This window comes from Opisthorchis viverrini (genome assembly GCF_000715545.1).
Source record: "Opisthorchis viverrini unplaced genomic scaffold opera_v5_39, whole genome shotgun sequence".
In the NCBI taxonomy this organism is placed as follows: Eukaryota; Metazoa; Platyhelminthes; class Trematoda; order Opisthorchiida; family Opisthorchiidae; genus Opisthorchis; species Opisthorchis viverrini.
In genome coordinates this window covers 1,195,860-1,223,286 of record NW_008751696.1, presented here as the reverse complement: position 1 = coordinate 1,223,286, position 27,427 = coordinate 1,195,860, and the positions used below count along the sequence as shown (strand labels likewise).

The window sequence follows — 27,427 nt, the reverse complement described above, 5'->3', positions numbered from 1 at the left end:
AAGCTGGACTTCCTTGTCTCCCGTTTCTCTGGCTCATTAACATCGTTTGCTTCTTTCGAGAATTATTTCCACTGCAGTCGCTTTCACGACCAAGACTGATACAAAAATGTGAGTGTTACAGTCTTCTGGTATTATGTCCAATTTTTCTTTTAGACGTGCTTCTTAGTCTAATTGGAACGGCTATTTGGACAATCTCTCTTGTTGCTTGGATTACAACATATTACACCAAGCGGATTGTTTGGGGCGATTTCGGGGATCGAATATCATTCAATATTCCTCCGGGTCGCCTTTAGTAGAAAATGAAAACAAAAGATGCCAAACCGGGGCGGGTGTGGGAGATATCTGAACTGCTTGCTGAAGAGGACCATCTGAGTCAGCAAGTCAAAGAATACTTCTCTCCTACAGGCTTCCATCATATTTTCATCTCTGCCAAATCCAGCATGATCGTATGTAGTTGTACACTGTATTTAACATTCTGGTCGTGCACCATAGGCTCAAACACTTTACATAGGTCGTCGTTTGGATCGTCTACTTCATCGGTACCACAGTATGTCGCAAACCGGCCTCGCTAAGAATCCCGGTGAACTCTGGTTGCATGGGATTGGTCCACGAGCTATTGAACGTTGTGTTGACCTGGCATTGCATCTGGAAAACCGCCTTTACCCCGGTCACATTTCGACCTCTGTCCGAACGAGTACTTGTGCAACAATTCGCCAGGTGGGTGAACGTTTGCGTTTGTCCCCTTGCTACGCTGTTCCTCCCTCCTCATTGGTGTGATGAGTTTAACATCACATATCCATTGTCTTACCCTTGAATGAACATTTCTCGTTGGTGGGTTGTTTATCCTAATACTAACGCTTCTGTTAGTCTCCAACCCATCAATTCAATATTTTGGCACCCACACTAGCCGACAAGAGCCGTTAATTGACACTCAACACTGATATAGTTTGAAGAGGACGTACTGATTGGTTCCCCGTCTGTCTTATAACTCGGCCAATTTGGTGACCTGTTCACTGGGCCTGATGAAGCTTTTGTGTCAGAATCGAAACGTTGCCCAAATAAAAACTACTGATTATTTACCAAGCTCTTCTGAAACGCTTCTATTAGTCCTTCAGCCATTCGGCCAATTAAACCAGGAACACTAGCCGACAAGAGCCGTTAATTGACACTCAACACTGATATAGTTTGAAGAGGACGTACTGATTGGTTCCCCGTCTGTCTTATAACTCGGCCAATTTGGTGACCTGTTCACTGGGCCTGATGAAGCTTTTGTGTCAGAATCGAAACGTTGCCCAAATAAAAACTACTGATTATTTACCAAGCTCTTCTGAAACGCTTCTATTAGTCCTTCGGCCATTCGGCCGATTAGAACAGGAAACACCTCAGGACCGTACTAAATCATCCTTTCGCGAGGAATTCGTACAAAAAGCATTCTGATCTTTTCAATCGTGGATAAGTCTAAGGAACTAACATGTTTATTCACTGTTGCCTGCTTTATTGTTCTCCATTTCCGCACCCCATGGCTTTTTTATTGGCTTCTTACAGACCAGCATCAAAACAAATTTGGTACGGACATCCGTCTTTATTGGTTTCCGTCGTTTGTTTTCTTGAACGCTGCGCATTGAGTCAAACAAAAATGAATTGTGGAGCCATCAAAAGAGACTGGACTTTACCACAGCGTAACAAGTTTGCACCTCCATAACCCATTGAGTGATACAAAATTTCTCATACTGAGTTGGTCAGTGAGAGGGGTTTGATCAGCACAGTCTCTTGGTCCTCCAAGTTGGCAATTGGAACATGTGTCGCAACTTGCTTTTAAGACTGTTCTGGCGATATTTCACCAGCCTTGCGGTTAGGTTCTTAGGCCAAAATCCCTTTTCAATCAATGCGAAAAAGTTTTGAACCGATTGAGAAATCATCCTTTCAGAGGGATTTGGTAACGAAGCGTTGCCTAAATAAAAAACTACCGGTTGTTTACAAAGCCCTTCTGAAACAAAGTCTCTTCTGTTTTTACAGTGCTTTGAGTGCTACATTTGGGCAGGCTGAGAGCTCAGTGTAGATAACTGGGACACGAATGTGCAAGTAGGTGGACGTAACGCTTCTGAGACTCAATTGGGTGGTCGCCTGGGATTGATTCTTTCTGGAAAGTGCTGCCCATAATCCTGGAAGGTGTAGGATGGTCTTTTTGTGGAAGGGCTCACTCAACCCAATCAAGCATCGGATCTCGAATCCATTTTCAAGAAGGTACCCGCAGTGGCCTTGACAATCTCAGAGGAATCAGCTTGGTCCCCGTTGTGACCAGGCCTTTCTGCATCGCCTATGAGGGCGCACGAAGACGTGACCCGAGGACAGCAAGTAGGGTTCTGATCGGAGAAGGGTGGTGTGGATCCCCACACTTCGCAAAATGTAAGAGCAGCGAACTGAGTGGACGCGCCCCAAATTCTTCGTGTCCCTCTACTTTAAGGGTGCGTTCGACTCTGTCAGCCGATTCCTTCTTCTCAATACGCTTGTGCAACTGGCTAGGTCCCGGGAGTCCGTAAAAACCACACGCCCTTTGCATTTACATATTTACGGGTGCATAAGAGTAAGGCCTCCCAACAGAGATACTCGCTCCGTCCATTTTAGTTCAATCTCGTCATTGATAATCCGTTGTTCAAAGCTCTCCGGGAGAGAACCTTGTTGACCTACAGCATGCAGATCAAATTTTTATCACCTCTTAAAAGGAGCGGGAAATGAAAGCAATACTAAAGAGACTGATTGAGGCCATCTAATCCCCCGTGACCACAAGATTGCTGATTCATACCCCTTAACTTTCAAGGAGAGACATCGGAAGTTGTAGAACACTATACGTTTTTCGGAATTCGCGTTAGCTCTCACGGTAATATGACCGCGCATGTTTCGAAGCCCAGAATTACTTTGGCCAATGTGCTCCACTTCACGCGCAAAGGCACATCATTGGATTTCAAAAGACATGTGTGTCAAACTACGGTGCGGGCAGTACTATTTCACGGCTGCGGGACTTGACCACGTCAAGAAAATGTGCTTCAACATCTCGAACATCGTCCTTTATACAGTACGTCCAGTTGAAGCGCATCACGCACGAAAGATTCAGCTAGGATGCAGTTGAATCTCGCGTTAAGATCGGGTTAGTTTGCAAATGAGTGTATTTTTCAAAGTGGGAACATAAGGTTGACGAAAACTGGTGAAACGCGCCTATCTGATGAGTCCGAAGAAGAGTGAAATCGGTCGTGGGCCGTCGAGGAGTTTTCAGTAACCTTGGGATTTTTCGAGGCTTTCTTTCTTTCATCCGTGTGGGTCTCCGCATTCAGATGTCGGGTGTTGGTGGAGTACTTCCTCTCCGTTGTTATGGTTTTATACATAACCCTTCTGCAAATTTCAACTAAGTCGATTGATTTCTCATCTCACTCTGTTGGTGGGGATGTCGCCGCTCAAAACAAAATTGCCTTGAGGGCTTGTCCAACAATCAGCTCCGTTGCTGCCTTTTATACAGAATCTACATACATTTCCCCTGGTAACAATGACACTCGTTTTTCACTCTCTTTTTTGGTTGCTGCAACTGACCGTTCGAGATATCAGGTAAGCAGTTCGAGGAAATCTCTGCCATCTTTTGAGCATCCTGCATCCGTGGTCGAATAGTGAACAGTGAGTTAATTTGCCCGATATTTGTGGCCAGATTGGCCCGTCCTTGTCATCTGCCATGCTGTCAATTACGATCCAGCTGGTAGCCCAACTAAAAGGACCCCCTCTTGACCATGCCGTGCCTGCCTGATGGGACACAAGACGCAAATAACTTTAGGAGAAGACTTAATCACGAAAATGCAGAAGTGTACGTCAACTGACTAGTCTCATGAGCACCCCAGTCCTGTGGAACGAATCACTTGACACACACACACCACCCAATGCAGAGCATCTGGCCTTTCACCGTCGCCCGCAAAGGTTGCCTGTTGTCTGTCAGCTTCTCTCCAACCTTTCCTGTTGGGTGTTTCTATGTATAGGTATTTCAGAGTGCACTGGGGCGCCACCGGTTTTTTCCCACCTTTTCTATTTTCACTTTAGGCCTTTAAATGCAACTAAATAAACGTTGCGTTCGTACGGCAGTGAAGCACCAGTGTCAACACTGATGTTATGGTCTCTGATGAGGACAATGTTGACCTTTTGCTGTGCAGCAATAAAGTTCATTTAGCAACATCATTCCCACTGTCTGCGTCTGTTCCATTTTTGGGACCGATCGAGTCCTGTCTTTTAGAACAAGAAAGAAACAGGCTTCAGCTTTGTTACTCACTGACAGCGGGCCGAATGAAGCAACTCTGCGAGATTGGTGCAGCCGGTGGGTGGTATTTTGGATATCTAGTCCATAAAAACTTGACACAAAATCGCAACGTTTTGCTTCTGGAGGTTGCTCCCACCTTCTCACGGTTTTAGGGGTCGCACTCAACCAAACCATCAAAAACACTCGCCTGGCTGGTTGCCTTCGCTCTTTCAAAACACAGCACATCAAATTCCATCCTTTTTGTTCTTACAGGCGATTGCGGCCGTGGAACCGGGCTCTGTATCTATCACTGAACAGGAGCAACCTAAATCCGCTATTCATATTCAACTACGCTTGATACCAACACGTGGTTAAATCGTCGGAGAACACCTCCGCAATATGTCATGCAATTTATAGTATTTTCTGACAGCTTGGAACGTTGTTTTTACCATTAGTTTTCTATATGAATACAAACTAATTCAAAATGGGTCTGTTCTTGTTAATGACGCTTCTCAAACATGAGTGAAAAGGCCTTTTGATCTTGGTTAAGTTGTGGTTGGCATCCCATGAAGTTGGCAATTCCGCCTGTATATGAGTGAAAATGGGCTTTTGTGCCTCTTTTTCTCATTCTTTGGTCGTCTGTAAAGTTTCTGCTGCAGATGTCATCGTTACCCGCACAACTATAAGTCTTCACTTGGACCAATCATCACTAATACTCCTGTGACTTATAGCTATGGCCGTACGAGTTAATTGGACGTAACTGAATCCATACCTGAAATGAGCAGTCATGGGGGAGGAGAGAGCTATACCAGTACGGGCGAGATGTAGATTATTTGGTCCACAATCCCAAGTGCATTTCCGCGAAAACAGCTTGTGGAAGCTTCAGTACGTGGAACGTACTAAGACCCTTGCAGCAATGTCATAACTGCTCACTTCGATTCCAAATAGAAGTTCGGATTTCGGGGTGCGAGCGCTGGTGTACCTCTACATTGGCAAAACTGACAGGAGTGATCGAGAAAGAGGGTTCTTAAGCCATTACACTCGAGAGGTTGACCTTGTTCGCATCCATGATACCTTCACTACTACTGTAAGACTGATTCTGGGAAATCTGACTGCCCAAACCTTGGTCAGTTATTTTTCACCAAACTATGTGCTCTGAAGTCAACCAACCTTTTCTCATTTTCACTTTCCTTTATCAACTTCCTACCGCACTGACCATCTCTTGCTTGCGGTGACTTCATTTCAGCATAAGAGTAGTGGTCCCACCTTGAAGCTCATGTAAGATTACATTCGTCCGTCTAGGAGCGAATGGTTGAACGGTTTATTATTCTGAATTCCGTATCACAGTAGTCCACTAGAGGAAATAAGTTAGGCGGCACGGAACCTTATCTCATCATGGTCTTATTCGTTAAGAATGCAACTCCCTCTCTAGAATCGAAGGGAAGACATCTTAATTCTGACTGACTAATTCTCCAAAATGCTGATTTATTTCACCAATGAAGACCACAATTTGTCGTTGATGCTGGTTTATTCTTGCATTAAAAAGCCGATGCCATAAGCACCGTTGAAGTGACTTTTCACCATTTCTGTAGGATTCTTCCAAATGAATTGGATAAGGCTTGGCCGATAAGTGAGCTCAGTGGTTAAGGCGCCGGCTTCCGGACCAGAAAGTCCGTCGTTCTAACCCAACTTCAGCATCTCGACTGTTCCTGTCTCTGCTTGGGTAACCTGGCAGTATCCCAGCCCTCTTTCCCCCTTCCGTTGGCATGGCAGCTGAACGGTTATCTTTTTATGTGACCGATAAGTTTGTGTGGGTTATGTGCATAGTAGCACGTCTCACAATTGCACTGCTGATTTAAAGTGATGAAGCTGGAACATGAGCGGATGTGACCTCTATGAAAACTCGGTATTCGTCAACTTTGATTATTGTGTTAGTGTAGGTCTTCGTCACAAGTCATCTTGTTTTATGGCGTTGATTTAAGTCTAGGATGATAGCACAAAAATGAAGCATTACTAATGGCGGGGTGATTTCTGCACTTGTCCATGTCGCCCTAGTGTGGGCTGTCGATGGATTTTCAGCAACCTTATGAGTAGTACATTACAAAGATCAGTGTATGATCTTCATTAGCTTGTTAGTTGATTGAGGGTATTCATAGACGCCCGTAGACGAAACTTTACAGTTGTTTTTTCTGAAAGTCAGGAAAGCGACTACGTACTCCCGAGGCGAGCGGTTTTTGGATTTCCAATTGTGATCATTACTGCGGGCGAGATGGCTCAGTGGTTACAGCGCTAATTTGCTGACTGGAAGGTCCGTGGTTCGAACCCGACCTCCGTCTTTCGACTTCCCCTGTCTAGGCTTGGGCAACCTAGCAGTATCCCAGCCCTCGTGCTTCATTCGGGTTGCGTGGCAGATAGGCACCGAAAGGGTGTTCCAGCTAAACGATTACGTTATTATTTTACATTACTGGTTCGTGTGTATGCCTGAGTGGAACTGTATGGCTTACCGATCATTTGCCCCCGAGCTTCACTATCAGTAAGTCGGGTTTTTATTTGGGGGTCGAGGATGTCTCGAGACTAACGGTAGAGTGAAGTGTAGGAGATAACGAAGCCGCTGGATGGAAATGTCAGTAAGGCTTGAGCTTCCTCGGCCTTTCTGTAAGTCAGGAGCGTTTCCAGCGGGGCGGCATCGCCTTAATTGTATACCTTTGATTTTTATTGCCTTCCGTTCCCTTAACAAACACGCCACATGTATTCCCACTTTTCCCCTTGTCACAAGATACATGACTTCCCCAAATTCCAGTCTGACCTATTGGACAGATAAAGAAATTTATCCAAATGGGATATTTCTAACCACATCTGGTTCTGGTGGAGACCGCCTTCTTTTCTGGCAACCTGCACCTCATAGACGAGAAGATGCTTCTAACCCACAGAAGCAACAGTCGACTGCACCGGAAGTCACCGCTTCTCAGACAGAAAATAAAGATGATGGTTCACGGAAGTACGTCTTCACCCATTCCTTTTGTCGCCTTGCGATGTTTGACTTTTAAACCTACCACTTTCCTCCCAGCAAGTAGTTGTTCTTGCTCTACTTATGCTCCCCCCAGTGTCTCTGAACTTCCGACTCCCCTCTGTCTCGTCAGTGTCAAGTAGTTCAACAAAGCCGAGGCAGCGCACAACAAGCAGTAGTCGGATGTTGATGGGCAAGGTTCCAACCTAGCAGGATGGCATCAAGGCTTCACCGTCTGCCACGTGGACTAATACCAGGCGTCCACCTGCGTCTGGTTGATGATCGGGACTTTGCTGACATTGTGAACCTTCATCTTGCAAGACTAGCTGATGTTTACAGTGTTTGAAGCCATACTTTCACTGTAAGTATGCGTATGATGTGGGCTCTTTCCGCTGACTTGCGTAGTTTCTGGAGTTACACCAAGTGGATAAAAAGACGGGTTTCCATAAAGGAAGCTATTCACAAGGTTGCTGAAAACTCTTTGACAGCCCACGACTTGTTACACCCTGCTTAGGGATCATCAGGTAGGCGCAGTCCCCGGATTTCCGTCAACATTATGTTCTACTTGAAACCAAACTGGACTGATTTCGACAAATACACCCATTTGCAAATGAATTCGGCTTTCATGGGAGACTCAGATGAATCTCTCGTTTATGATGTTCTTCAACCGAATGTGCTGCACCAGGCTGTCTCCTGTTTCAGTTGGTACGATATCCGAGATAACAGTTTATTTCGCGTTAAAATCAAATTTCTTTGCCCACCGATATTGTTCCCTTGGGTTCATGTCGGCACCAACTACATACACGCGGTAATGATGGGCTACGCTCCGTGTGGCCTTACAACTACTACCGGAATACAGTGGCCTATCGGTTTCCAGCCAAACCAACGGTTGTGGAACAAGTTTCGCTTCTTGCCTTACATTCGCCCAGTTACATAGTCCAGTGTTGAGTATAGTTATGTTTTCTGGTTCTTTATGCTGACCATGTGAGCTGTTACTTCGTAGCACCATTTTCATCCGCATCTTATTCTAATCCAAGTCCAATCTTGGATGACGGGATCTCTCAGTAGACGCTACTCACTGACCCACCGCTAATCTGTTTTTAAACAGACGTTATTTGGCCACAAGGCGCAGTTGACCGTTGGACGGAAGGCGGTCCCAGCATTCTGAATTGCGTGCACACGCGTACCATATTTCTTGCCATCATCAGTTCAGCAGTTTGATAGCATCATCTACTGCGGTGGGGATTTTCGTATGTCCATGAAGTCTTCTTGTCTTCTTGTATTTCCCACTCGTAGTGAATAAGCTTACGATTAAGGGACATGGCTCTTCACGGGAGAGTCCGCTGATCTTCTATCCATGCTGCGCAGAAAATTCCGGCTCTCGTTTTCACGTCTCAATTCCCGTCATTTTGGACTAAGCCAACCTGACTTCTCGTCGGTTGGAGCTCGTGAATCCTGAGAAGCGTTCATCAAATGGGATTCGGTCAAAGTGTCGGAGATTTCCACTCTCAGGTCTAAACTACACAAGAACTAAAACCACGCACTTATGTTTACGAAGTATAATCGTGACTAACGAAGGTGACCTCGTTTTCAAGTGGCTCCCACCAATGTAGATTTCGGTGCGTTACCGGGTCTCGATATATGTTACTCAGAAAACCGAACGCAAGCCCTCACTCCACCCTCCGATACGTCTTATGTTCCCTTTTCATCATTAAGAGCATACAGTTGTCCTCTCGTTTGTAAGTAAACGAAGACGGAACACCTTTGTTCGTACACCTCTCTTTCATTCCATTACAGAAGCAGTCATTCTGCGGATCTTTGTGCGTTAGCCGAGCAGACATCAAATCGACCGGAATCTGCACATAATCCTTTTGCGCTACATGTATGTTTCGTCATTTGTTTCTTGGCATATTTGATGTCCTCACTGTTTTGTAAATTTCTGACCACCGTTTGTACGTTCTAGTTAATCACAGACCGACCGGCTGCCGGAGATACGACCCTGTCCACCGGAATTGGTGCAAGTGGCGCTACCGGTCTACTGACCGTCAGCACAGGTACTGATCGCGGACTTGGTAACACGCCAAGTGCTACTTCGGGGTTTGTCAGTTCAGGAATGACCTCTGTCAACTCAGCGACCAGTTCGACCCAAGGTGGGACTACGGCTACTACTGGAGTCTCCTATGCACACAATCCTGGGGACTCTGCCCAATCCTCTCTGGTGGATGGCGGTTTGGAACGCAAGTCTCTGATCGGAACTAATGGAATTTCTACCATTGAAGGCTTGCCAGCAAATCTTGTGCTGAGCTTGTTGCACCAGCAGTTTCAAGGACTTCAGAGAAAGATCTATACAAAAGTAAGTTGTCTATTTTCAGAAGGGCTTGTTAAACAATCGGTAGTTTTTATTTGGGCAACGTTTCGCTTTTGACATACAAGCTTCATCAGGCCAAGTGAGCAGGTCACCAAATTGGCCAGGTGGGAACCAGTCAGTAAGCCCTCTTCAGATTATCACACTAGATCGGTGAGTCATTTGTCTCTTGTTTGCGGTTGATTCTGAAGCGATGTAGAATGAGTTAGCCCTTGACACAAAAACATATTTCCTCTCCAACAGCTGGACTACCGTGTCTTTGTGGGTGCGGCATTCAACGTCACTCCGACTCGGGAGGAAACCGGAGAAGCTGCAAGTGCCGGATCACCCTCGAGTCGCCCGGACGCCACACGATCAGGCCGGTCAATGATCAGTTTTGCCGTAGTGTTTTCAATGAACGAGGCCGCTTCACCTTCGGTGCTTTCGTACTACACCGAACTCGCTCGTTTGGTGAGTTCAGTAAACACGGTTGTCCTTTCCTTCACATGGATCGTTCAACAGTGGTATTTTCCTGGAGAGGGTGGCGTAGCTTCTTGAGGAATCTTCAATGAACCAAATAAAAATGATGTCTTCTGGGAGTTAGTCTATTCAGGTAGACTTTAAAATGTACACATATCCCCGGTAATTCTATTTCCCTTAAATATCTGGAAAACAACGGCTGAGTGGCATGCGTCCGTTGACCTATCAAAATGCTGGTAGCTGGTTTAGCTTAGGAGAAATTCATCTTTCCGGCGAATTTCGGTGTTACACGACTGTCCTTTCTATCTGCTTCGAAGGATAATAAAACACCCTTCGGTGGAGCTTTTCTCTTGCAATGGATGACCAGTAAAACCGTATTGTCCAGGCTTTCTGTTGTGACTTGGTGGACGGTAGTGCAACTCTGTATCGGTCCCTTGGCTTCCTGCTCCCCTCACTATGGTATATCAAAAGGCACGGTAACTCTACACAGCCATCTATCGACACAAAGGAAAATTATTACAACTGTATTTATAGGGTAGTCACAGAGTGTTCCACAAGGTCGTGCTAGAAGCACCGTGAGGGGGCGAGAAGCGTCCAGTCAAGGATGCTCGGCTCGGATTGGCTGGCATTCTGAACAATCAGGGAATGCCTTCGTTTGGCCCGTGTCCTGCACGTGACAAATCCGTCCAAATGATGTGATGTTCGGTTAGTAGGGATGGTTGTCCTCCGAACACTTTCTGAACCCGTGCTTGTGGGATTTCCGTTGTTTACAAATGTTTAGAACAGCTTTCATGAATAAAATGTGGAAAATCGGACTAGTGCAAAGTGGTGAACTCACCTAGCAGTCTTTACCGACCGTCATCTGTGCCATTACAAACTGAACCAGAAGACTAGAAGTCTGTCCGGACGGTTTATTTAAGCGGAAACACAAAACGCTAGTAACTGTTCGTCCAATAGTCATCATGAATTGTTATTCTATTCAGTGCTTAAGACGCACACTTACTAACCAGAAGTTCCGTGGTTCGAACACAACTACGGCATCTTGACTGCTCCTATCTAGGCCCGGACAAACCGGCACTATCACAGCTCCCATGCGCCCATCGGGCAGTCTGGCAGGTAAGGGTGTTACATCCAAACGATTTTCATCAAGCCGTGCCGAGAAGTGACATGTATTAACGGTTGGTACTGTATGCTGTCTATCCTCGGCTAAATTATTGGTCGAGCTAGTTCACACCAAGCCGTGCCGAGAAGTGACATGTATTAACGGTTGGTACTGTATGCTGTCTATCCTCGGCTAAATTATTGGTCGAGCCTAGTTCACACCAGTCATAGCTAGCTTGCCGCCATGACGGTAATGGCACTGGACAAGATGTTGAGTACGTAACGTCAAAATCAACAGTTACATCCTTTTCAGTCCTAGGGGTTCGTTTCTTGGTTGCGAAATCATATTTCCTTTTCGTTCACACACATGTTTGACCACCTTATCTTTGCCATTAGCATTGGTTCGACCCACCGGTCCGTTAGAAATCAAGTGGAAAACAGGCACACATGCCACTCAACAAACCGCGGCCAAATATGTGTCCGAGCTAGAAATTTCACCTGAAATGTAGGCTAAGCAACCAAAACACAGATAGGTCTGTGTCCAGCATTAGACTCGTTCGCAGTTTTGTTGAGCCAGTAAGGTAGAACTGTTCAAACTGCATACTTTTTGTCGTCATCGTTTAACCTCAGAAGTACAATTGGTCTTTACCATTTCAGTGACCCATTATTATTTCGACCTACCAGTGAAAAACTTCATAATATTGATTAAATCTCAATCCTGTATGGATCTTCTGTTTGCAGCATTTCGAACTCTGGCTGAACCAATCTGTAAGAATCCGCGAAAGAATAGTTTACCATTTTTCACAGATATGTTCAGTCGGTTGTTACAGCAGTTCACTTGATTGGTCTCATTTTTTTAGTGTCTAACGAAGTATCAGGGATACAATCCTGAACACCGGAAAAACAGCTAATGCGTTGTTTTGCTGCAGAATCATAGAAGCCAGGTCAACGAGTTTGCAGCAATAGAGGAAGATGTCTCTTCCATATTAGATGAGACTAGAAAGTATTCCCATCAATGGGTCATCTGATCTTTTTCACTTTAGACCTGCGGAAATTAGTCGAGACTCAAACACTGGGAAGGGGAATGTATTCTACCTTCGTCTTCGGAAAGCATCCCCATCGTGCGTTCTTAAGGCCGTCTATCGAAACATCGTGATCCAAACCTTGGATATTCCCGCACTGCTGTTCCCCGTTTTTCGGAAACGGTTTAGCTTTCAAAGTTCGTAGCTGCCTCAGCAATGTACAATAGACCGACAGCTGCTGATGTGACTTGTTCGCTCTTAATTGTTATGATTGATGGTCACCGTCATCCAATTTTTCTTATACTCTACTGGTTTGAGACCGGGATTTTCTCAATAAATTATGTATAGGATCTTTCCTTCTATTCTCATGATTTATCTCACCAAATCCGATGAGCCTTTCTTCCGTGAGTGCTCGAACGATGGGTCAGTCCACACTGAGTCACGCGCAATCGATTTGCACTGTCTAACAATGCGTGCTACGGCACCCTTTCCAAATGCAAGGTAATCAACTCGCTGGCCAGTCATCCGTAGTTGAGTTGGGTAATGTTCGAAACTGTGTCTGGGGGACTTCGGTATGAAGCAGCAATACGGTGTGTCTATTGTTTGTTGTGTTTAAACGTTGTATGCAATAGGCCTGTCGATGGTGCCGTTTTTACCTAGCGTGTACTCACAACCTCAATCGGACCGTCATTGCCTTTCAGATTGCCTCACAGATTCGTCGAGCGGAACTCATTTCGGACTACCTGACCAGACAACGCGACTTTATTGTCTCTCTAATGGATCGCAGCTCTCCTGGATTTTGCCCCACTAGCAACTACGCCCATATCGAACCGACCGGCCCGGAGACAGTCACTTCGGATTCACGCGAACAGCCTTTAAGACGTCCTCAAAAGTTAGGTTCGCTCGTGGAAACCAACTCTTCTGCCCCAGGTGGACCAACGGACTGGAAGCGGACTGGCCAGACTTCAGAGAACAACAAAACGGACGGAATCATCGAGGGTAATCGTGTTTGTCGCCAGTCGGTCACTAGCATGAATTCTCCGTTCGACCAACTCGTCGCCATGTCGTCTCTACGCAATGAACTGAAAACAATTATCGACTCCGTTTGTCTATCTGGACATGTATCTGTCATGGTGAGCGAAGAAGACATTGATTGGCTTTCCTATTCGTACGTCGTCCATAGTCTAGTTTACTAGTAGTTTGGTACGAGCTGTCCGCGGGTTCACTTTCCATTCTCCATATCATCGAATCATTCGCATGTTAGCACCCAGTAATTCCGTCATCCTGGAAAATAACTCATCGGGTCTGAGCCAGGCCTTGAAGCGGTCTATGACACATTTTTCAATAATACCAGGACAGTTTATCGTAAATCTGTTGACTGCGTGCAAAGTTCTCGCTGGCAAAGGGTGATTGATGCACAGTTCCCAAAACGTCTTCCGCAGCCCCAAAAAACCATGAATTCTACTGAGCACATTCCTTTTTTTCTGAAATCCGTTTCGCCGTCAACAAATTGGACGCTAGAGAACGCAGCCCCAAAAAACCATGAATTCTACTGAGCACATTCCTTTTTTTCTGAAATCCGTTTCGCCGTCAACAAATTGGACGCTAGAGAAAGGTAACAGAATTCGGTGAACGCGCATTTTTCTTGATATTCAAGAAGATATCAGCACACATCAATTGTATAAACAATTTGGTGACCATAGCCCGTTTTTAACGTTTATTCTTGAGCACAAAATTGCAGCCAGTGACCAGAGGAATCCGTACAAATTTCTGAATTGCTTTTTTGTCTTTCGGATCACCAGCATCTCTAGGTTGCTTAGCACCATGCCTACACATTTCACGGTTATAATTCTCTATGCTGCTGTGTAAACGTCTTTGGCTTTCCCTACAGACCTTGCTCCAGATCCTCTCAACTTCGCCATCCAACCAGCATTTTCCTTTTTTATTTTTCTTTTCAGATTAACAAACTCCATCCTGTGTTCTTCTGCCTGCCTCATAAAGCCTATTCTCTGGCACCGAAGCACTCTGGCGGTCCTATCCCGGCTATCCGACCTGCAGCTGTTTGGCGTGCGATGGACAAGATCCGACCCTATCATACACTTCTATTGCTTCCACGCAAGCAAGATTTATTACAGAAACAACTTCCACAAGAAATCAATGAAGCCATGGTTGAGTGAGTCCAAATGCCCTTGTCCCAAATTCATTGTGCGATAGTCCTCTGTGATCACGAGTGACAGCGGTGCCCTTTTTTGGAACTGTTGTGACTTGTTGAACGGTAGTGCAACTCTGTATCGTTCCCTTGGCTTCCTGCTCCGCCCACTATGGTATATGAAAAGGCACGGTAACTCTACACAGCCCTTTATGGAGACCAAGGAAAATTATTACAACTGTATTTATAGAGTAGTCACAGAGTGTTCCACAAGTTCGAGCCAGAATCTCCGTGGGGGGACGAGAAGCCTCGAGTCAAAGGTGCATGACTCGGATTGGTTGGCATTCTGACCAATCAGGGCATGCCTTCGTTTGGCCCGTGTCCTGCACGTGACGCATCCGTCCAAATGCTATGGTGTTCGGTTATTAGGGACGGCTGGCCTCCGTACAGGAACGAACTTGGAGAAGTCTAATCGGGCGATCAAGGCAGCAGCGCTGAATACCCTTAATTTCATAAGTCGTTTGTGTATGTGTGGGCGCCAGCGATATGGGAAAAGCACGTCGACGAACCGGCTGTGACTGAAACACACGCACACCGGGCGTTCATCGCGCCTTATGGAGACTACCGGGATTTCGTTAATTTGCTGTACCATCTTCGCTGTAACACTCATTTTGAGGTTTTTCTGGTGTACGCCAGTGGAAGGCGGATCAAACTAAGAGTTGAAACACAACATCAATGTCGTGATCGGATCTTGCGTGTACAGTCATTTTTTTAAAGCACGGTGCCTTGTTTCCGCAAACATAATATATCCAGCACTTAAATGTTGGATCCATTAGTCGGACAGAATCCTTATGGATCCATTAGACAGATTGAGCAGTAAGAGGAGATCGCGTCAGTTGTTCTGATCTCACACCACAACGCGTACAGCAAAATGAACCTGTGTAATTGCCAATTTACGCACGTTGCCGGACAATTTTTTTACCGGCAAACTAATTGGATTTGGGAGGGGGACATGACTTATCATAAGACCACTGAGAACAGGAGGGTATTGCCAGGGCAGAAACCCAACAACCAACCTGTTGTCGCTTTTTTATATCACCTCGGTTGTAGGAATTACGTAAGTCTCAGTACCTGTATTCCACTGTGAAACCGTACAATTTTCCTTCCCAGATGCTTACTCGCTTGACCCTTACTGACACATTCAAAAACTTACTTGTGCATTAGTGACAAATTGGTCTTTAGTCAGTGAGATCGCGTGGTGCCGCTTTTGTGCCGGCTCACCTGCGTTGCTGATCCTTCGTCTGTTCGCTATTATTATTATTATTTATTATTACCGATCCACTTATGAGTTTTATGGTATATTTCCCGAGGCTGAAGACTTGTCCTTCGTATTCGGTGCAGCATTGATGTTGTTCAAGAAAATATGCGCAACACATGCTGTCTCAGTATTCTGTTGTGAAATTGTTCAGAAAATTATCCTTGATTTTGACTTGTGTTGTCCGGGCCTGTGAAAGTCCGCAGATAACTTGTTTAGAGGTTATCAGGTAGGCGAATTTCTCAAAGCTTGGGATATTCAGTCCCCGTAAGAAGACATTTTTACCGTCACATGTAATTTTGGGAGCTACTCTTAGCATTTTCAACTACATCTCGTTCAGCCTGTGTGCTGCATATCAGAGACTTCGTTGGAGTTCCCAGCTCCAAGGAATATTTCATACAAGCAGATCCAAAGCTATACTTACGCCCGAATCGCTGTTTTCTCGTACTCTAGGAGCCGCGCCTACCCGGTAGGCCCCAAAATCGGTATCTGCTGATTTCAGGCTATCGTCCTTCATGCTTACAAGTAGTTTTTGCATTAGTTTCGCTCATACCACCTGCTTCACCGCAGACCACAAATCACACAACTATGTTTCCGATTCAGATTTATCAACGACCTGTCACCGAGCGTCAGTCTCAGCGAGTTGGCTCTTCGAACTCATTCCCAAATGCATTGTCTTACACTGGCCTTGTGGCTCATCTATCAGGGCCATGCAATCATCGTCTATCCTATTGTTGCCAACAACACCTATGTCTTGTCGCCGCACTACGCCGCTTGGTTTTCTGCTCCGCTTGTTGCACAATTTGCGACCATGTTTCCAACTGTCAACTTGGCCAAGGTAGGCAGAATATCTTTGTCGATTTTTTTGCTTTACGCCGAGGGTAGTAACGGTCTTGAGCGGAAGGCAATAAAGTCATTTCATGATAGTCGTTGAATAATGAAACTTTATCCGTCTTTGGGCTAGAAGATATCATATTTGGACGTTAAACTGGTATTTTTCCTCCTCTTGGCAGGAATATTGATGGTACTCACTGTGAATATACTGCCTAATCGGTCGCATTCACATTCAAACCAATGTGCGATATTCATTTGGAGCAAACGGCGCTTATCATATAACTATATGCACTGTTGCAACCAATCCGACCAGCTCGTATATGACTTATCGAATCTTTTGGCTTGTGAAATTGGAGTACGACCAGCTGCTCATACTGTGGAGTCAAATGCCACTCACATTTCGTTGTTTTGGCGTACTTACTACTAGTTTTGCATTCCATAAGGTTTCCAGTGCATCACTGAAGATGGCTCACTGGTTAAGGCGTGGAATTGCCGACCGGAAGGTCCGTGGTTTGAACCCAACTCCGGCATCTGAACTACTCCTGTCTAGAATTGGGCAAACTGACAGTCTTACTCCTCCTGCTTCCTTCGGACGACTTAGCAGCTAAGCACCGATAGTATGTCAAAGCTGAACGATTAAAAAACTCCTGTCTCAATTACGCACTATACATACTTTTGACTGGTTTTGACGTTGCGATTGTTGCCACTTCAAGTCGTGTATTTTAGTGGAATGCGTTTTTTGACCACAATGCCGGTTCCTGCCGATCCTTTCGACCCAGTTCAGCAACTCTTGGAACTGCTGGTTTTGAGTTTGTGATCAGTTTCCTCAGCACGTCTCACTTGAAATGAGGTAAAGACAACTACCACCCAGTGCAAACCTAAGACCCGTAACGTCATACAACATTCGTCACCATCAGTGGGTTGTCCGTGTGTTTGCACTTTTCATCCTTCTGCAAGCATGCTCATGCATCTCCTTCATCTTCAAAAGCGGAGTTTCTTCTTATGTAGCAGTATCTTCAAGACTGGTTCCAATGTCCGGTTACTTTTTGATGAGTATTCCGTGGGCTCCGACTCGACTGGCTATCGTGGTCGCGGTGAACAGTATGGCCTATATTCTTCTCTGCGGCGTCGTCATTCGGTTCTCAGATGAGTATCCTTGACGCCTGCAAGTGGCTAACTTGAATCCCCTTCTGTTTCACTGGCGGTGGCTTTAAGTGGGCTGCTCTTTCATGAGGTTGGAAGCAGCGTGCAAACTCTGCGGAACAGACACATTCATTTATTCAAGTTAATAAGGCCTATCTATGGAGTATAGCTGATGTTGTCCTTTTTCCTTTGTTACAGTTGCTTGCTTCATTCTCCACTGGTCTGACTTTAAAAGAACATTTGGAGGACAGCAAAACCGAGAACGGTACCAAGTCTAACGGAAGACACCCAGTCCCATCAAACACAGTGAACCACCCGGACTCCTTCTGGACAGGGTTGTCTTATAACGTTAAGGTTGAATTGATTTCTTGGCTTCTCCGACGTAGACTAATCATACAAGTTAGTTGACAGTTTTTCTAACCTCATCATATGTCGTGTAGTCCGTTTTTCCGAAAGCAAGCTAGGCCAGTAAGTAGATTTCGACTTGAAAAAAACGAACACTTCTACACGTCAGAGGTTGCTTTTTATTTGAAACACAAAGATTAATGAGGACTAGGCAGTCGTATTGTTTTATTTGTCTCCATCCAGGGGTTCGATCTACTGCAAACTCACTTCAGTAGACAGTTCACAATCTGTGCTAAAGCCTTGCCTTTCTAAGTCGCCTGGGAATTTCTCTTAGTTCAAGAACCCTGAACCTACATGAAACATAGCAGTGCTAGGCTGCAACGAGACCTTTTGTACTTTTGTGTACCGACATCCTTTCCTGAGTCCAGTGATGGGCACTCGTAAAGAACAGTTAAATTATCGGTTCCGCAGCAAAAAACAACTGCCCCGTCTTCTGAATTTCGCATGACCAAGTTACGGCAACCCCTTCCAACAAGTCCTTCAAGATCGTTTGTTTCATTCCATTTAAATTATCGGTTCCACAGCAAAAGACAACTGCTCCGTCTTCTGAATTTCAAATGACCAAGTTACGGCAACCCCTTCCAACAAGTCCTTCAAGATCGTTTGTTTCATTCCATCCTGGATGTATGTTGCAGCATGTTGGGGTGGATCTCGATAAATCCCACTGGCGTGACCTTTTCAAAATAACTGTTCATTAGTCAGCCAGAAATTCGATCGCGTCCCTACTTTTCAGCTGTACGGTAATCCCCTCCAAAAGACGATAAAGAGATCATTTTGCTATCTACTCTGTACTGGGTCCGAACTCAGTATCTGAGGTTGCTAAAAATTTGTTTTCAAAAATGCTTCTTTAAAAGCAGTTCAATGTTCCCCGACGCCATTTCTCAAGTTTGACTTTGTACGAGATTTCCATAGCTTTGAATAGAAGTAATGTCTTTTGCTTCAAAGCGAACATCTCGATTACCCGACGAACTGGATAGTTTCTGTTCACGTTGCATTTGGATTTCACTTGTTTGCGTTCTCATTATGTCATTGCATCTGTCTGAAAAAACCACCCGAGAAATGCTCGCTTCCCTAGTGTGCGACCGGATCCTGGCTTAGCTGTTTACTGTCACCGATGAAATAGGTGATCAACAGTGCGGCTTAACCAAGAACGGACTTTGCACCCTTATAACAGTCGGTTTTGTTCGCGTGGTGCGCGTTTGCCATCCGTATTCCGATTGGCCACCTCTGAGTCCCGCCACGTACTGGAAAGTCAGATTGTGCTGTGCGCTCGCATTTGTTTAGCCGTTTCCAATGTTCTCCGTCGGTTGAGCTGCAGTCAAAAAGTTTGCCTCATAATATATCCTAAACACGAGCCAGCATTTATTCGATTCCCAAGCTCTCTTGACATTTATGGTCCCGACATTTCCCTCTTGATCCGCCCCGTACGCCTTTTGTGGACGATCATTCCCGCAGCTGCTGTTGAACAGTCCCAGAGGTCCGTTTTCAACGGTATACTTGCCAACGCAAAGTTCTTTTGTCTTTCCGGATGCGGCATCGCACAGACCTCGGCCACATGGTAACAAACTAGAGGTGCGCGAAAAATCTGACAGGAAACTGTCGTCCGATGCAGGACGCCAGAGACGTAGAATTACAAAGGAAGATATTGGGCTCGTTGTTATTCACTGCAACACGATGAAAGGCTCACGAGCTATCAAGGTTTTAGTTCTCAGTCTTAGGCCACTATTCAGCCAGCTTAAAAAGCTTTGAAACATTTTGGCTTGTGTAGCTTAGCTCAAGTCGCTCAAGATCGCCCGGTAGCCCTTGAAACATGAATGTTTCCGATTGCTTTATTGATGGTCAGATTCGTTGTCTTTTTTCAAAAAACTCAAATCGTAAGTTCAGATGTATGAGAACTTTTAGACATCTGGCGGGGTATCCCATTGTGGACTTCCCTGGAGAGGGCTGCACTGGACTATGGATGCACCTTTCACTAACCGAAACAAAGGTCTACAGTTGCACTCCAATCCCGCATACGTAATCTGTGATCTTGGATTTAAACACCCAGTTATAAATTGATGCAGTATGAGCATCGAATGAGTACACTTCGTGCCAATTGACGCTAGAGTTATGTTCAGCTAATACACTTATTCGACCAGTATCCAGATTCCTAAACAACGCCTCCGAGAGCGTATACATCACAGAAGCAAAGCAATGGAGTCGATCGACGAAAACGACAATACCACACTCAACTCACCCATTCAGTCAAGGACCATACTGGAAGTTGAACAAGCTCCTGCGATTTTCGCTCGTCATACTCAAAGACCTCTGTTATTCGTGCAATGTGGACCGATTCTGTCCCCAGTAGGATGAGCTGCCACAAGTGTCCGGTACAACCCAGCCCTTAGGTTGATATGCATCGGTCAACTAAACAACTCTCACCAGTAGCACACATCTGCTGGTCCTCCGCAGCTAGCATTCGTAAACAGAGCATGCTAATTACGTAAGCACGGTTGGAAAAACATTTTATAGTGAGAAACGGATGTCCGTTGTCCCTATTTTTTGCCCTTTGGTAATTTCTTTGCTCACTGAAATATTATATCCCTAAGAACTTCTGACTTGCAAAAACCATTTCTTTCAAAAGGGAATTCGTTCATTGAGAGGTTTTTGCGTCCTGTCTCGGTTACCGATTATTGCTGAAATCCACTCGAACTTATTATGGCCAGGTTTGCACTTATTGGTTGTAGAACGCTGTACCGATAACACATCTCTTAGGCTCGTCCCTTCGGTCCGCAGACGCGTAGGTCCAGCCAGTGGTTTCATTTTCCCCGTAAACTTGTGTATGGTACATGAACAAGGACCTTAAGCCCTTTCTTTCTTTGTGATTGCATTTCAGGTACATATCTACGTTTTCTTGACTCTGACACCGGAAACCTTGAAAAAGGTTAAAGTCTCCGATGCGGTTCACCAAACCAATGGGAGCACACCGAACGAGCACTTCCGTTACTCACAAGAAAGCCCGTTAAACAGCGATACGATGATTCCTGTAAATGATTCGCCACCCGGTCCTACGTGCACATCTTTTCCCACAATATCTGAACAAGAATCGCACCAATGCAAACTTCCACCAGATGTACTTTCCAAACTTTATAAACTCTTCCCCACGGATTTTCACCAGGCGGTCGTTGAGACCTTGCTCAAACACCCTGGGGCCACCCAGAATATTGCCTTGTTACAGCTGTTCGCACTCATACTCCCCCATCTCCCGGCGCATTTGGAGGAACTGATGTTTCATTTGGGTGTCTCACGAACCACTCTGATTGAGTGTGTCGAGCGTTTTTCACCAATCCTTTGCACGGTTAGACTGCCGGACCCCGTAACCGCCTGTTTTTCTGGAGTAGATTGGCCTGATTGACCCCCTTCACTGAGTACTTTAACCTGTGATTTGTACAGCAGTGCTAATAACACTCACTTTTATCCAATACCTTATAGACTGACTCACAGTCCATCAGGTTGTTTTGTGGGGAATCTTTTTCACATCACTTACCGCGTTCAGCTGTAACACCCTTTCGGCGCCTTGCTGCCATGCAGCCCGAATGAAGCACGAGGGATGGGATACTGCCAGATTGTCCAAGCCTAGACAGGGGAAGTCGAAAGGCAGAGGTCAGGTTCGAATCACGGACCTTCCGGTCAGTAAATTTGCGTGCTAACCACTGAGCCATCTCGCTCCCCACTGAGCACTTCCTTTGAATTCAGCATCTTAAGTTGTTCCTTCAGGTGGACCGTTTCTGCTCAGCTTTGTAACCACTCTGACGATGAACAAATCTACACCAGCGCGTTACCTGAATGGCTCAAAGCACTGCGCTGACGTCTTTATGCCAGTGTCGAAGCCGTATAGGATCCATACTACATCAACATTTCGTCTTTCTAGCTTTCTGATGCTGGTTTTTTTGAACATCCAACGAACGTACGATTCAAACGTTGCAGCTGGTGGACAGGTTCAGTCGCGTAATTGTGACATACAATGAGCATCTTCGCATCGCGTGTGAAACCCACAAGGCGGGACTACTGTACGTTCATACTTATGAATTAAGAATAGTCTCACGTCATTCATTGCCTTTTCGCTGTTAGGTTATTCAGTCAAACTTTAACTGAATATCCTAATAGTGCCTCTATGTAAGTTTCGCTGTCATGGAAAAGAATCACGCGACGAACTCATCCGTTGATGAGTAGTATAGCGCGATACGGTCGCGAAATTAGTTTTCTATACGTAAACAAAGCGCTTACCTAGCACAGATAAGCGGAGGCCAGCGATACCCATCTTCATAAAGTAATTGGCAACTGACGAATTTAGTTAGCGGTCATCAATAGGATCACCTGAACGTTTTCGAAAGAGTCCAATTTGTACTCGACTGACTCTCTAGTCATGTTGATACGTTCAATTGTACATTTCTGAAGTGCCGCTGCATCACTTGGGGCAGAGGGAGTTTTCTGGTGGCTCAGGATAACAAAATGATTGATAAACAATGTTTGCATGCGGCAGATGCCGTTCGGAGCTTATAAAAATAGCAGCTAGGGGATCTTGGCGGTAGTAAGGGATCGGTGTTGTACTGTTGGGTTTGAGTAGTTGGTTTGTACACTTACCCCATCTTTCGTACTGGCGACTATGAACAGCAGATCGTGATTTATCATGAGAAAAACTGAGCCGTTCTGGTCAGCAAATTAGAAAATCCGCGCAGCGTGGTACTCACTTAGCTGCCACATAACTCAAAAGAAACACTAGGGCTGGGATATTGCCAATTTTCCAAGGCCTGTACAAACATCACTCTGGAGGTTGTGAAGCTTCGTGATTAGATCCTGTAAGTGAAGTCAATACATGCTGTTCAGAAATGAACCTCACAGGTCAACTGTGCTTTTCGTTCCGTGACGTGAACCGCCCGATTATTCAGGTACAGGTTCGTTCGGTGCTTATTTGCCATGACACCCGGAGGATAATACCGATTTGGCCAAGTCTAGACAGGAGTATTCGANGAACCGCTCGATTATTCAGGTACAGGTTCGTTCGGTGCTTATTTGCCATGACACCCGGAGGATAATACCGATTTGGCCAAGTCTAGACAGGAGTATTCGAGATGCAGAGATCGGGTTCGAACCACAGACCTTCCAGTCTTTAGTTCGCGCATTAACCACTCAGCCATCTCAGGCTCTGATCAGCAATCCTAGACGAAGGTTATGGGTCCAACTACTAACCTGAAGGTCGCGAGCACGAATCGTCCTGGAGGCCTACGAAATGTACACTGCTGATGGTTACGTACATCGATAAAACAGTCGTCCTCTGTTCGCAGGCCGATCTCGCAAATGGAATTTTAGTCGTGAGAGAAAACACTTGCTAATAGCAGACCACACAAGCAACGCAGACCTGTCCCGGGGACCGGAAACCTAGCAACCGAGAACGGACTAGAATAAATGACTCATCATACGGACCACTAGTGTAGCTAGAGAACAGACCGGATCAATATACGGGCGAAGCTGTCTGGACCCATCGGGCGCCTCATGGGCAGCTTTCAAACATGGATCATTTAGTCAGCGGCTTGTGTCTTACGGTATGAAAAGTGCGCCAGAATGCCCAGCTCAGCTGTTCTTTTGTCATCAGAATGCAATCTGTAACGTATCCATTGAAAGGCAAGGCAAGAAGATATGAGACGATTACAAAGTTACTCTTTGTTCACAAGACAACTGTGAATGAGGACATAAGAAAAACGATATGCATGGTACAGCCGAATGAGATTGTTGCGATTGGATGGCAACAGCTCGGAGTTTATGCTTACAGTGGTTTTATGATCTTAGATGAAATGATGCAGATCAGCCAATCTATAGTTGTGATACGAAGGACACAACCACCAAGGTGAAAGCAACTGCCTTCTAAAGAACGCAGGGCTTCAGGCAGTCAGCCTGATCTGGCTTGAACAAGCTGTGGAATTACAAGGGTCAATAAGTCACGTGATGCCAAGCACTCCCAACTTGTTCCCGGATCAGACGTGCACTAGTGAGAAAATAAACGAACCACGGCAAGACTCCGAACTTGCGGCGCCATGCCATTTGAATACGAACCCACTGGGAGCGGAAATAATAAGGAAAAATTCTTATCAAATCATAGAAACCGTTAAAACCGGCTGAAGACTTTGCTAGCAAAAAATGAGCAAACAAGATGGACAGAAAAATAATCTAGCCCTCAAACTGCTCACTCGTCCCGTCGGGAGTGAAGGCAATACACCGGATTGGGAACGACGTACTAATGGCCTATGTACAAAAATTTCTGTGAGTGTCAAATGCACGAATGCACGTGTATCATTGAGGAACAGCCTTGCTGACTATGTCCTGTACCTAGAGCTCTTCGGTTTTCATGCTGTTGACCGCTTGGAGACTTTTGATATACGGACTTCTCAACTATGCTCTCTGGGGACAAATCGGCATGATCAGGCTTGGGGACAGGTATTTCTTCGGGCTGCGTGGCAGATCGTGCTCTTTTGAGTGCTGTTATCGTATCTAGACACGCTTGAATCGCTCGGCAGTTCTGGATGACCTCGGGTGGATCTGCATCGCCGTCTAGCTTGGCCGTCAATTGTTGAACAGTACTCAACACTTTGACCAGTATTCCATTCTGGATCTGAGTGGATAGAAAATAGTCATCGGTGGGTAGGGGAGTAGTGCGGGCAACGGTTCCGCGAGGAATCCTTTGAGGGGAATGTCTGTTATTTTCAGAATTAATCCATAGTTCGTTGCTTTGTTGATTAATCACTGTTGTCCGGGGATAACGGCAACAACAAGTTGTACTGGCTTCACAGTCTGAGGGGGATTCAAAAACGAACAAGTTGAGTAGTGACAAACAGGTTCAAATCGACGAATATCGAGGTTCTTAGTCTTTCTGGCCGTTGATTCCTAACACAACAACCAGTTTTTTCTGCTTCTACCGCAGCAGATAACGCATACAAGTGCGTTAATCCACTAACTTACGGTTATCGTCAAAATGTGCTCCTGGTGAGAGGGCACCCCTCACTTGGACTTGCTGGTAATCGGAACCGCAGGAGTTCTGTTCAAAGGCCTATCAAAAACGGATAGCAAACCTTCACATTTCTGGACTACACTTCACCCCTTACTGTGTAATGGCACATTTGGAGCAAAAAACAATGCTGACGTGAGTTTTTATTGCTGTGTACTGAAAGCGGTGGTGCAACTTCTTTGTCAGTCCTTGGGTTTCTCCTCAGTCCACTACGATTTATCAATAGGTACGGTAGATTGAGACAACCCTTCGTGAAGACAAACGAACGTTCCACAAGGTCGTGCTAGAATCTCCGTGAGGGAGTGAGAAGTGACGAGCTATAAGGCTCGATCCTGAGTATTTGACATTCTGACCGATCACGGTGTGAATCCGTTTAGTCAGTGGCCCACACGTAACGCATCCGTACGATCGATGTTCTGTTATTAAGAGTGGCTGGCCTCTGGAGAGTTATTGGATCGTAGTGGTCTTTTGAAGACTGGCAGAAGTGTACGAAATTACTAAAGTAAGTCTATGGATAGCTACTCAACATAACCTGGATAGGTAATCACATACAGAAGCCCTCTTAGATAGTGTCGACTTGCTAACGCCAGATGACCTTGGAAGTAAAAAGTGGTCTACCCCATTATCTACAGGCGTCCAAAACATGGACTGAAGAGTCATTGAAGGACCCCTTAGCACGGGAACCCCCAAACAGCCATTGCCAGTACGGTACTTCACCTAAACCTCTGTAACTTCTTTTGGTCTGAAGCTGGGCACCCATATTTTTGTGACTTTGTACAAAATTTGGTTTTACATCTCAATCGGTTGAGCGATGTGATTTTGTGCTGCGTGCAGCAGCTTCACCACTATGTCATGAAATCCAACGAACTAGAGTTGATTCACCAACTCCTGATTGCAGCCCATTCACTCCGGCTAGGTTCTTGCATGACCAGCCCCATGTTACGTACGTTATACGGAAGCAAGTGTATCCATCCGTCACACGCTAGTCCATCTCCCCGCAACCGTGATCTGCTGGGTTTCAGTTAGTGAGATAAGGTGCGCATAACTTATCGTGAGATGTCTAATACCTGGACTAGCTATCCAGGCACCCAACGCGACCCTGGCTTCAGCGGACCGACGACATATCGTTTGTGGATGAGGAAGTCCAAACTAACTTTGTGGCTATGTTTGAGCGATGGAATTAGAAACCCAACAGAAACGCAATTGGCTATTGATGTAACGAACAATCGGATTGCTGTGAAGGTTAAAAACACTATGTATATGCCAGATTGATCCGGTTTATTCGGAACCAGAGTGGGTGATGAACAAATAGTGGGACTTCAAAGGTAATAAGATGTTCGTCAATAGTCAAATGGAAGTCTGAAAAATAAACAGTTAAGTAGCTAGCTGATTTTGGAACTAAACATGTATTCGCATCACCAACCGAAGCGGTTTTCTGACCAGGAAAAATCAATCTGTATTCGTCAGTTCACAAAAGACGGAATTGTGACACCATCAAGGTCAATGCGCACGTCGTAGTCCAATCGTTGCCATTTATTTTGTCTATCGACAATCACAAGACATCGCCACTACTGTTCTGCGATACGGAACTCAAAACACTGTCATTTATGACCTGTTTGGTTCTACTCAACAGAGCACTTTTTTCAACCAGGCCGAATGGGAAACCGTTCCTGGGTATCCAACCCATCGTTGGGTTTTTATTTCCGTTGCTCGAGCAAAACCACGGGTTTAGTCTGGACTTCGTCATCTACTAATGATATGTGATACTAATGATATGTGACCACATACGTCGATCCGCTGAAGCTGGGTCGCGTTGAGTGTCTTGATAGCCACGATGCCCGTGTTTCGAACCCAACCCCGGTATTTCGACTGCACCTGTCTGGGCTTGGACAACCTGGCAGTATCTCATCCTTCGTGCTTCTTTCGGATAACTGAGCACCGAAACAATGCTAAGGATGAAGGACGACCGCCTCTAGGAACCTATATACGAGGAGATTGAGACGGGGTGCGATTCGTCCATATTGGCCCAAACATATCTCTGGGCTATGCTAAACTGCTCGATACACCCGAACAACAGGCCTCCACAATTAAATTGACGAACAGACCCTTATAAAAGATTATTCCTCTTGGCACGAATAAGGACCTTGCTTCCTGGACGTGACAGCTCGTAGCTAACTACCTTCCTCAATAAGAGAAACAGTCTTTTTCAGGATTTCGCTTGTTTGACAAGCTTTGGAAAAATTGCTAAGTGGTACCTATTTTATGAGTATATTTCCGCAAACCTTGCTGGAGCAAACGTTGAGCCAGAAAACACCTTT

General features: G+C 45.5%; 2 protein-coding genes across 2 annotated transcripts; both read left to right on the top strand.

Moving 5' to 3' along the window:
- Window positions 1-299: 299 nt before the first annotated feature.
- T265_02982 (hypothetical protein) lies at window positions 300-5,052 on the top strand (the record flags this gene model as incomplete). The annotated part of the gene is made up of 3 exons (XM_009167361.1): window positions 300-446; window positions 493-717; window positions 4,544-5,052. The coding sequence occupies 3 exons, from the start codon at window positions 300-302 to the stop codon at window positions 4,643-4,645; spliced, it is 474 nt and encodes a 157-aa protein (XP_009165625.1).
- A 1,677-nt stretch (window positions 5,053-6,729) lies between these two features.
- T265_02981 (hypothetical protein) lies at window positions 6,730-21,531 on the top strand (the record flags this gene model as incomplete). The annotated part of the gene is made up of 9 exons (XM_009167360.1): window positions 6,730-7,268; window positions 9,075-9,159; window positions 9,241-9,630; window positions 9,886-10,092; window positions 12,926-13,357; window positions 14,183-14,397; window positions 16,292-16,526; window positions 17,864-18,064; window positions 20,946-21,531. The coding sequence occupies 9 exons, from the start codon at window positions 6,886-6,888 to the stop codon at window positions 21,462-21,464; spliced, it is 2,667 nt and encodes an 888-aa protein (XP_009165624.1).
- Window positions 21,532-27,427: the final 5,896 nt, after the last annotated feature.